Source organism: Polypterus senegalus, chromosome 4 (assembly GCF_016835505.1).
Source record: "Polypterus senegalus isolate Bchr_013 chromosome 4, ASM1683550v1, whole genome shotgun sequence".
Taxonomy (NCBI): domain Eukaryota; kingdom Metazoa; phylum Chordata; class Cladistia; order Polypteriformes; family Polypteridae; genus Polypterus; species Polypterus senegalus.
In genome coordinates, this window is record NC_053157.1 from 8262310 (window position 1) to 8274521 (window position 12212).

A 12212-nucleotide genomic window follows, 5' to 3' on the forward strand; every position below is an offset into this window, starting at 1 on the left:
TTCTATTTCTTCCAAAGCGATACTCGCGGCATAATTAAATGATAGTCAAGCTTTTAACTTTGATTTATTTCGTTTCACGGAGATAGCGATATGTAGACGAAGTTGCACCTATTCTAATGCACATTATGGGATGCTGAGCGTACACGGGAGCTCCGAGTGTTAAACTGTATTCCGTAATTAGTAAACCATCTATCTGCATGTCTATCTATCTGTCATATACTGTGGGGGCCGTTTCTATCAATCTATCTATTAAACAGAGCATTTGTATATATCGATCAATTTATATATATATATATATATATATATATATATATATATAGTGCCTGTTATATATAGATCTATTTTGTAGTGCCTTTTTATATATTGATCTATTATATAGTGCCTTTTAACACTGAGATGTATTATATAGTGCCTTCATATCTATTTATCTATCTATCTAATAAATAGATAAATTTGTATCCTTCGGTTTATTTATTATATGCGCCGTTTCCATCAATCTTATATCAGAGCATTTTCACATATTGATCTATTATATAGTGCCTTATGTGTATATATATATATATATATATATATATATATATATATATATATATATATATATATATATATATATATACAGAGAGAGAGAGATTTGTTATATAGTGCTATTCCTATTTACCTATTAAATAGTGCATTATATATATATATATTAAATCTATCATTAAGTGTCTTTATATATAGATTTATTACAAATAGTATTATATAGTTCTGTCTACAATATAGTGTGTTTTTATGTATAAATCTTTTATATGTATGGCGTTTCTATCTATTACATAGTGCATTTATATATAAAACTATTATATATAGTGCCCTAGATCTGTTTTATAGAACTCTTATCTACCTAATAATTAGTGCGTTTTTATGCATCCGTTTATTTATTACAACGTGTCGCTTCTATCAATTTATGAATTAAAAACTGTATTTATATATAGATCTGTTATATAGTGCTTTTAAATATTGAGATTGATCGATAGATAGGATAGGTAGATAGACAAACAGGTGCTATAAGATAGATCTATCTCTTTATAGAGCCTTTGTATAAAATTATTATTATTATTATTATTAGTCTGACGACTAACAACATCCCAATTGGAGTACTGTATATTATTTTATTATATATTGCCTTATCTATCTATCAATTTAATAAATAGTGCGTTTGTATCCATTGATCTATTTATTATATAGTGCCATTTCTATCAATCTATGTATTAAATGGTGCCTTTATATATATATAGATTATATCTCTCTCTTTTGCTTTTCTTTTTCTTCTTGCATTTCTGTATTTTAAAACTTGATTATACTTTTAAGATTACGTTTTTCTTCAGACTAATAGATGATTGCATGGCCTTAATAAAAATCATCTCCGTTTTATGTTTAACCTTTTACTGGTTACATGTTAATTACATTAAAAAATGGGTGCATCATGAAGTAAACGGCGTTGGCAGATTATCCACCTTTAATGTTTTCGTCCTTAATCGCGTATCTCCTTTTTTTTGTCTTTTCATTAATTAGATGACGTTGTCATTTCATGACACTTGGCATCCGTAAACTTACGTTGATCCGAAGCACAATGCAAAGGGGCGCTTTGTGAATTGGGTACCTTGTAAAATTGTGCCCATGCGCGAGTCTAAACCGCCCCCCACCTCCCCGCCCTTTCCAACAGCAGCAGCACCACCACCACCCATTCGTCCCAGCCGTGCTGTGCCTAATGAAGAATAATAAATCCACTGAAAGGTTTTTCAGGTGTAGCCGAGAAGAGAGAGAGAGAGAGAGAGAGAGAAGGGAGGCAGAGAGAGCAAGTGAGAGAGAGGGGGTGAGTGAGAGTGAGAGAGGAGTCGAGCAGAGCTTCACCTCATAGAAGAGCAGCGCGAGTCCCCGCAGCAGTCAATAGAGGCGTCTAGTCCAGAGACCGAAACTGCACGTTTCTTTCGGTTTTCTTTGCACGTATGTCGTTGTTATTATTAACAATACGTGGTAATTACGGATATTAAAACGAGTGTAATACTTATTTAAAGGAAGATTTTGGAGTTTCGTAAAGAGACAGAAAGAGAGAGAGGGGAAGAGATGTCCTGTTAAAACGATTCTTCAGAATCAGAGCAGCGGAAACCAAAACACCGGAGAAAATAATTAATAAAAAAGACAAACCAGAGAGCGACACCGAAAGCATTTCGAAGAGAAAAAAGTGCCACCTCCTGTGAAGGTATACACTCCACGGCACTGAGGGTTTTGCTCCTTTCTCTTCCAGGCAGAGCCATAAGGCGGGGCGCTATACGGCGTCTCTTAGCTGCAGAAGGGGCAACGGGGGAAGACGTGCTAAAATAGAGACCACATTTGCCCCCACCCCTCTCTCTCTCGTTGTTTTTTTTTTTTTTTTTACTCGGCGGCATTTATTAAAGTGTGTCCCGAGACTTGAACGACTTGTTCTTATCGAAGAGGCGGAGACATAACTTATTAGGAGGCACATCGCCTCAACTCTTGTCGCCTGCAAACATGATGATGATGTCTTTGAACAGCAAGCAAGCTTTCAGCATGCCTCACACCAGCCTGTCCGAGCCCAAGTACTCCAGTTTGCACTCCTCGTCCACAACGTTGACTTCCAGCGCCCCGTCTTCGTGCTCCTCCGCGTCCAGGAACAGCATCAGCATCAGCATCAGTAGCAGCAGCAACCACAACTCTGGCGGCTCCGGCAGCTCGGAGGGGATGCGCCGAGCCTGTCTCCCAACCCCACCGGTATGTATTCTGCATAATCACCGCTTAAAGGCACATTTTGACAGCCCACTTTTTTCTTGATGTTTTTTTCATGTCTGCACAGCAAATCACCCAACACCTCCAATCTTTTTTTTCCCCTCTCTCCTCAACTTATGTATTCAGTCGGGCTTGCCTTTCATATTAATTTTTATGACCTGGGATGTTGCATGTGTCTTGTTTTGTGTGTTCTTTTTTAGGATTTCTTTTTTTTTTTTAACATTCTGGAAATGTTTTAATCCGAAGAGTGGAGAGCAATTCCCTGCTGACAGTAATGTGCGCATTTTATTTGCAATTGCAGAGCAATATATTCGGCGGCTTGGATGAGAGTTTGCTGGCCCGCGCTGAAGCTCTGGCGGCTGTGGATATAGTCTCTCAGACCAAGAGCCACCCTCATCCTCCTCATCACAGCCCCTTTAAGCCGGACGCTACCTACCACACCATGAACACTATCCCGTGTACTTCTGCCGCTTCGTCTTCCTCCTCCGTGCCAATATCTCATCCTTCTGCCCTGGCAGCACCTCACCATCACCACCACCACCATCACCATCATCACCCTCAGCCACACCAAGCTCTGGAGGGGGAACTTCTGGACCACATTACCCCAGGGCTAGCGCTGGGGGCCATGGCCGGGCCAGATGGATCTGTTGTCTCCACACCGGCTCACCCGGCGCACATGGCAGGTATGAACCCCATGCACCAGGCAGCCCTCAATATGGCTCATGCCCACGGACTGCCTTCGCACATGGGCTGCATGAGCGACGTGGACGCCGATCCCAGGGACTTGGAAGCGTTCGCCGAGAGATTCAAGCAGAGGCGGATCAAGCTTGGGGTGACCCAGGCGGATGTAGGGTCAGCCTTGGCTAACTTGAAGATCCCGGGAGTGGGTTCCCTCAGTCAAAGCACCATCTGCCGATTTGAGTCCCTCACGTTGTCGCACAACAACATGATCGCCCTCAAACCCATCTTACAAGCCTGGCTGGAAGAGGCGGAGAAATCACACAGGGAAAAACTCAACAAGCCGGAGCTCTTCAACGGAGCCGAAAAGAAAAGGAAGCGCACCTCCATAGCGGCCCCAGAGAAAAGATCCCTGGAAGCTTACTTCGCCATCCAGCCTCGTCCTTCATCGGAGAAAATCGCGGCCATAGCAGAAAAACTGGACCTGAAAAAAAACGTGGTCCGTGTTTGGTTTTGTAATCAGCGGCAAAAACAAAAGAGAATGAAGTATTCTGCATGCGTGTGACGTTTTACAAAAACAGCGAAAAAAAAAAACCTGCCAAGAGACAGACAGGCGACATGCGACATTTGTAAAATAATTCTTATCTCATGTACTTTACTTTCATGTTCGTCTGAGACCTGGACTTGTAAAAAACGAATTTTTGTTTGTATCCAAAGTGAGTAAAAAAAGCACTGAAAAAGGAAAAAAAAAAAACACTGAAAGAATTCCAGAAAAAAAGAAAAAAAAAATCGAATACACACGTTGAACCCTTAAAGGACGTGGGATCATTTTTAAAGGATTAATTGTCAGAGCAAGTAAGACTATTAGTTTCTTTCCCTTATGCTTCCTCCTTTCTTTTTCCTTATGAAAGAAAAAAAGAGAGAGAGAGATAAAGAACAGGTTGGAATCCATTTATTGAAGACAATACATTTATTTGTTAACGCGAGCAAATGTCAGTTAACGAATTACTTCATGTTTGAATCAATGTAGGTTTTACCAGCACTTATATGAGCATTTTATTTTTTTTTGCTGTCTAATATTTGTTTGATTTGTCTGTGTACGGTGTAGTTTTACATTTGTTGTGAAGAGGCGACGACTCTGTTCATTGCTCTCCTGGAAGCTCTTATTAAATTACTGCCACAGCACCCCCTGTAAATTATTAATCTAGAAGCCCGTACAGTTACTTTTGGACTTGCTCTAATTAATTCCGCCTTTTTAATTTAAAATAGAATGACAGCAGGAGAAAGAAAAATTGACGACGTTTTACTGCTGATCTGATAAATACTCCGAAGTTTGCACACACATAAAGAACGTTACATTTGGTATAAGCACTTGCACATATTTTAATTTACAGTGACAATAATTGAATGTTTAAGTGATGACATTAATGTTACCGTTATATTCCGTCTGCCTGGAACACCTCTTGCCATTTTCACGCGCCGTCCTCTTTCTTATAAACTATTTATTGTGTGAGGTAGTGTTTACTTCATTATATATTTATTGGGATTCCCTCCTCGTTTTGCTTCGCAAAATCAAATGCACAAAGCGGGCAAAATGTCGAAAAAGTTGAAAGCGCAGAACTGAACTGTCTAGATTACTAATTTAAGGGATTCCTCTAGCTTACCACTCAAAAATGAATTTTAATTAATAACATTTCAGAGATTTTTATTTTTTAACGATTTGAGGGATCGCTAAAAACTTTACATCGCTGCTTCTCAAATCACATTGTTTATGACTTTGTTTTATCCCCAACCAGAATTACAAATGTATAATACAAAATATGACTGAAACGACTTGATGCACATATAAATATATTCTTACAATTTTTTTGCTGTTTTGCTGTTATAGCAAAGACCGTTTCGAGATTTAATTTATGTATTGTCCTTTTGATTAAGTGTCAATTGAGTATTTATTTATTTATTTATTACATTATTGTATCCTTTTAAGTTATTGAAATATTGAATTGAGACATGTCTTTCATTAAAGAGAGAGAAAAAAAATCACTTTTATGGAATTAAGTCTTTTCTCATTCATATATCAGAAAATTATTTGATTAAAGAGAAAGTCGGCTGAAAGTAAATCGAAATAAACATCCAGAAATGCTGTGCTGAATGTGAGCTTGTGTTGGATCAAGCTATCTATTATATAGTGCCTTTCACATCTCTATCTATACATCTAATAGTAGTGCCTTTCATAGCTACAGTATATCTCAACTTAATATATTTTATACTGCCTTTACTTTTTATTATATAGCGACTTTCAGATATATCTGTCTATCTATGCAACAATCATATAGTACCTTTCACACTTTCTCTCTGTCTATTAAATTGTGCATTTTATATATACTTATTATACAATGCTGCTCAGATCAATATATATTGATATAACACAATATATTTTTAAGCTGCCTTTTCTACCTATTATAAAGTGGCTTTCAAATCTTCCTATAATATAGTGCCTCTCATCTATCTATCTATCATTAAGCACGTTTCCATATAATACATGGCACATTGTCTATTTATTCGTCCATTATACAATATGTATTTATTTTCATAGTACCTTATCTATATATTATGCTGCATTGCATTGCATTTAATGGCGGTTCCTCGTAGATTCTTTGCTTGAGAAAGAACCATTTCCTTCTGTGAAAGGTTCTTCGAATCTGTTCTTTTAGCTTTGAAAAGGTCCCTAATGGGTAGAAAAACAGAAATCCTTCATGTTTAGTAAGCTATCTAGCAAGATACCAACAGACCAAGAAAACGTCAAGTTATTGTATGCAGTCAGAGTCCTTTTGAAATTAGTAGGACAGTATTACTGGTCTAAATAAACAAATAAAGGTTTTTGTTTTGAATAATAAATGGTGCCCAATGACTTCACTCTCAAGGACCACTTTTGGCACCATTAGTTTTAATTTAAAGCCTCTTACAATTATCAATTATACATTGCATTTTTTATTGTTATCTGTCTTGAATAGTGCCCTATCTCTCTATCTCTCTATCATTATATAGTATGTTTCCTATCTATCTATCTATCTATATATGCATGTTCTGGCAAACACATTTATTTAAAAAAAAACCCCTTTCATTGGTCATGCTTGTATAAATGTCATAATGTAAAAAAATAACCCCTTTCTTTGATAATCAAATTGCACTATTGTAAAACCATAAAAAAAGTTGTATGATAAAGATGCGATTCGGTGATCAAAAATGTTGGCAGCTTTGTTTCCATCGAAGAGTAGAAAGTACCTGGGAGAAATTGCTAATATTCTATTAGACTTTAATCAGGGAGTCTACAGAGAGCTCTATGGGTCCCTGGAGTGCAGCGCTGCCAGATGTCAAAACCCCCTGAAAAACAGTTCGCTTGCCAGTGTAGTCGTTTTTGTTAATTTATAAATATAGGCAAGAACTTTTATTCTAGCATAAACAAGATAACAGTTTAGAAGACACCTGGGTGTTTGAACACGGCAAGGTATTAAATCACCTCAGTATACATCTTCTTCTACGAGCTAGCATAAGGTGGACTTTTAACCCATCTGTAATTTCTGTCCACGCTTTGATGTTGTTAATAGGGAGGGTTTCCTTCCAAAGATGACCTTCATATTCAGCACCATGGATAGCAAAGCAAGACCAAAAGCCTTTACTGTGTCTTTACGTCTGTATTAAGAAACCCACTAATTTTTTTCATTCATTTTACAGAAACAGAAATGTATTACTATATTTATGAAAATATGGATTCTTCTTGAACATGGTGGTATCTCAAATGCTCCAGTAAACGACCGCTGCTGTGTTTTATAGGAAAATGTATCAGTTTCTGTGTTCATATATGTAGTTTTATACAAATGTCAGTGTTTAAAGCAATTCAATATGTTTGTGCATGTATGTATGTACATGCACAACACGACTTAAAATATTTGATTTGCAGAATGTTGTTATTCTTCATAGAAATGTGATATACGATCTTTCGAATCCAAAGTTTCGTTGTTCAAAATATGACGTTGATATTTTTCAGAACAGAAAGAGGCCGTGTATTGTTATATAATGTTTTTTTTTTTAAATATATATTCAAAATGACATTTCCGAAGAGCGTAATGACAATAAAATAATGACATTTGTAGTTTAAGATCTGCTGCTCTTGATGTACATTTGTTTTTCCGAACGATACTCAAAATAATTTTACACACTTGATAAAAAAATTCTTAGAGGAAAATATGGTGATTTATGTTTCAGGTAAATAATGCAATACAATGACCTTTAAATAAATAAATGGAAAGTAACTGAACTGCTCTTAAACAGAACTCAGTCTTCTAGTATCGAATGCTTTTACACAGCGTGCAATGACGTCATGGCGCGTCATAACGAATATTCAGTTACTTGGCGCACGTCATATAAAAACGTGACGTAGATTTATCCTTAAATGAGTTTTATTATTCTACCTGTTTAAAAGCAAAAACGCGGTTAATTTTTAAAGCATTTCATTTTTAAAGAAAATATTCACGAGATAAATTAAACCCTCAAAATATTTCTTGATTTAACTTTCTGTAAAGGTGCAGTATGCCTATCAATGATATAAAGCCCTTTATATATGTCGCGATTACAAAGTGCATTTCACTTCTATCAAACTTTAATAGTGCCGTTCACATCGGTTTATCATATGGTGCAGTTTACATCTATATATCTATCATTTACAGGAAGCGTTCTACATATCTAGCAATTATGTAATGTTTATTTTCTAATCTAGTGTTTATTTTCGATATCTATCTGTCTATCATGTGAAAACATATATGTTATATAGCGCGTTCCAAGCATACGTCTGTCTTTAATATTTCGTTCGTTTCTTCCTATTTTACATTCATTACAGTGTGGCGTAGTGGTGAAGGCTTTGGGCCCCAAACATTGAGGCTGCAGGCTCAAGTCCCGCTACTGAATCTGTGTGACCCTGAGCAAGTCACTTCACCTACCTGTGTTCCAAATGGAAAAGAAATCTAACGAATTATATCTTACATGATGAAAGTCAGTCAGCTAAGTAAATGTAGTGGGAGACCTTTTCGATCTGTGTGTCTATTATATAGTGCCTTTCATATCTATCTATCTATCTATCTATCATCATATAGTGTCTTTCATATCTGTCTATCTATTATATAGTGCCTTTCACTTCTATCTATTTATCATATAGTGCTTTTCTTATCTATCTATCGCCTCATCCATCTATCTATTTATCTAAGCACTAAACGCTCATAAATATGGGAGCTAAACAAATAACCTAATATTACTGATGGTAGTATATTAAAGTGCAACGAGAGCTTTAAATATTGTAGCATATATACTTTTAGGATATAGAGATGCAGACAGATCGACCTTTCCGATAAAAATGACAAGAGATATCGTTAAGTTTTATCAATTAAAATGTACTCTGCGCGTGGGAAAAATAATCTCTTTAATCGTAACCTTTCTTTTCATCTCCTAAATGAGCCATTCACTTAATAAGCTAATATGAACAAATTAATAAATTACACAGCAAATTACTAAAACTAGATAATTACCACTAAGTAATCATTAGTTATCTCAGCTAATTACTGTGGGTCAAAGAGAGCCGGAATGTGAAATCCTCTTCGGGAATAGAAATTAAGTTTGTTCACTGAGTCTCACTGCTTGACATTCCTACTCTGCAAGCAAGTGGCAGCTCCCCAGTGAGGATTTCCCCCGATTTAAGTTTAAGAGCCTGGAAATGTTCATTCAGACAGACAGACAGACAGACAGATAGATAGATGAGTGAAACAAATAGATATATTTGTATTAATTACTTTTACAATGTGTAGGCTGTATAAGAACTATATTTTATTTTCAAACCTTCATTGACATTATTATTACCACTACTCATAATAATAATAATAATAATAATAATGCTTACCCCACTGTATTAAATACAATACATTATTCTACTTCTGTCATAATTAGAATTCCTATTTTACTTTTCTTTTTCTTTAACATTTTTTTCTTTCTCTGGGATGCAGATTAAAATTTAATGAAGCAAGGGACTGGCGGAGCTCTGCCTGGGGACGCAAGAACAGAATATTTAACTGTACATTTTACACCAAATGTCTGCCTTCAAAGACGTGATTGCTTTTAATCTCAAATTAGAAGAACTGCGGGGCCAACAATTGAGCAGCAGACCATAGAACCCATGCATTTGTTGTTATTATTATTATTATTATTATTTTATTTCTGATTCATTACCTTTTGCACTGCCATGTTGTTCTTTACATTGCCCCGTTTTAACATTAAAATACTAGTTATATCTTGGGTGTAATTACAATTGCGTTAATAATGCATGTCTTTTATAGAGTTGCAATGGTAGTGCGATTGTGAAAATTTTTAATGGGGTTAATGCAATATTCATTGGCTCTGGTGGTTATAAGAATGTGAAGTGTTTTTTCAGAAGCTAATCGATGGAGCTGGACTGTGAGCGCCAAAGCAAACGCATGCTTGCATTGTTTCCTTTTTGAAACCCTGAGCGTTGGGTGAGTAGTTCATTGACCCTTTTGTTTTATTTAATTTTTTTTTAAATTCTATAATAACGAAATGTTTCTAGGTCAGGTCTTCCTACATTCTTCCACAGTTCACGTTTTAAAATGAATGAAGATATTGTGACGGCGGCCTGCCTGTTCCTTATACAAGTCTTCGGGCGGCTGTTACACAAACAAAGCGGGGTCTGCGTGTCCTTTATGCCGAATGTGCGAAATCACAACGTCGCGTATTTTATTGTGACGCAACCCAATATTCTCTTTAAATCGGTGTCCATTTAAATTCTAATACAGTTTTGCATTTCTGCAGCACAATGCTCAAGAGAACTCCGCACATACAGTAATCATTTTAAATAAACAGCATCTAGAGAATTACGGCTTTAGTGGTGTAGTTGAAGTTAATAAGGTTTATTCTATCTAAATATTTTCTAAATATTCTCACGTAGTAATATTTCGAGTCCGGGCTCCTAGAGGGATATTATCATACTTTAAATTCTGTTTAAGATAACCGCTTGAATTCTGCTTTTATTTCCCGGTGGTTACTGACGCGTGAAAATGTATGGAAGCTCCGCGGCGCACAACCCGGGCTCCACACCCCGGCCACATTTTCAATTTCTATACTTTAGCGGCGGTAGGAACGGATTATGTATTTATTTATTTATTTTTTTTTTCTAAGGCAAAATCTGGCGGATTATGAAAAAAAAAACCGCAGATGGGATCTTGCAACAGAAGACCTGAGCAGCAGGTTATTTGTTACTATCGGATATTTTTGATTTGTTCGTTTAACTTCACCAATTCCAGTGTGGCCTCCGTGCACACCATCCAAAAAATCGGCTTCCTTTCAAGAAGCTCGCGGCGCATCCACACTTAACTTACACAACTTTGAGAAAAGTGGGTGAAAGTCACTGAAATAAAACTTCTTTAGATTATTTTAAAAATACTCTCTCTAAAATTGTTATAATTACAACGCGATGAGAGTATTTTCGCGTACATTTAACACATGCAGACGGAGGTTAAGTGCTCAGCATCATACGGTGAATAAGCAAACGAGTTTAGAAATTGGATGGATGGATGAGAATTGACACGGCAGGTGCTTGAACAGCCATCGCTCTACTTCTTCTTCTTCTTCTTCTTATTACTAGTAGTAGCCGCGATGGGCTGGCGTTCTGTCCAGGTATTGTTGGTAATCTCTAGGTTCTGAGCACTCCTTCTAAGTATAAGAGGCTTTGAAAAATTGATGGGCGGATTGATGGATAGATTAATTATTATTATTATTATTATTATTATTGTTGGGCTGGCGCGCTGTCCAGGGATTGTTGAGATGGGCTTCAGCGTCTCAGAGACCCAGCTCAGGATAAACGTGTTTGAAAAATTAATGGATGGGTGGGTGGATAGCGATGGCGAAGATTATTATTATTATTATTATTTGCAATAGGCTGATTCCCTTTCTGTTAGGATAGGTTCCATCTTCCCCGCGACTCTGAGATCAGGATAAGCGGATTTGGAATCTGGTCGGTTGAACTGATACTAATAATAATGATAGTGATGGCTTGCAGGGCCCTACCTTGTTCAGGGATTTTTGAGAAAATCTGTAGCTCCCCGGCGACCCTGCTCCAGATGAATGGCTTTAGCACGTGGATGGATGGATGGATGGAAAGACAATCAGGCCATTTGTAAAGAGAAGGTAGGATTCATTTGAATAAATGGTAGTGTTTTCACAGGTCGGTAGGACATAGCTTTCCAAAAATGGGTGAGTCGGTTGAAATGCCACGGTGAGGGTTTGAATAGGCTTGTACTGCAGTAGCGACCCCTACAGGTTTGCTTTGTGCCTTGTTTTTGTTGCTGCCAGGATCGGATACGGCTTCCTGAATCAGTGGCTAATACAGAAAGTGGAAGGGCAGAGATAATAAATGTCTGAAAATGAATAGCTTTCACACCTTGCTTTGAATAAACTGCATTGAAAACGTACTGAATGTGATTACTAAACAAATTGGCTCGTTCATTTTATGTAAATAATAATATGTAAAAGTAAATATTATTCTTCTTATTATTTATCACTTCAGTTTGCCGGCGGCTGCTGGGGTGTATGAGTCCCAATAAGGCACCTAAGGTTTAACTCAACACCTTACATGGAATGTGAGCGCTTCCCAATCATCGAGCTCTTCTGTACTTCTTCTCCTTCATTATTAA

General features: G+C 36.8%; 1 protein-coding gene across 1 annotated transcript; it reads left to right on the forward strand.

Annotated features, from left to right (window-relative positions):
- The first annotated feature begins 2399 nt into the window (after nt 1-2399).
- Nucleotides 2400-4380, forward strand: pou4f2 (POU class 4 homeobox 2). The gene is made up of 2 exons (XM_039750217.1): nt 2400-2769; nt 3086-4380. The coding sequence occupies exons 1-2, from the start codon at nt 2530-2532 to the stop codon at nt 4025-4027; spliced, it is 1182 nt and encodes a 393-aa protein (XP_039606151.1). The 5' UTR covers nt 2400-2529; the 3' UTR covers nt 4028-4380.
- Nucleotides 4381-12212: the final 7832 nt, after the last annotated feature.

Coding starts and splice junctions, on each gene's coding strand:
- pou4f2 (XM_039750217.1), top strand. CDS start 2,530: ATGATGATGATGTCTTTGAACAGCAAGCAAGCTTTCAGCATGCCTCAC. Junction 2,770..3,085: donor CCTGTCTCCCAACCCCACCG/GTATGTATTCTG, acceptor TTGCAATTGCAG/AGCAATATATTCGGCGGCTT.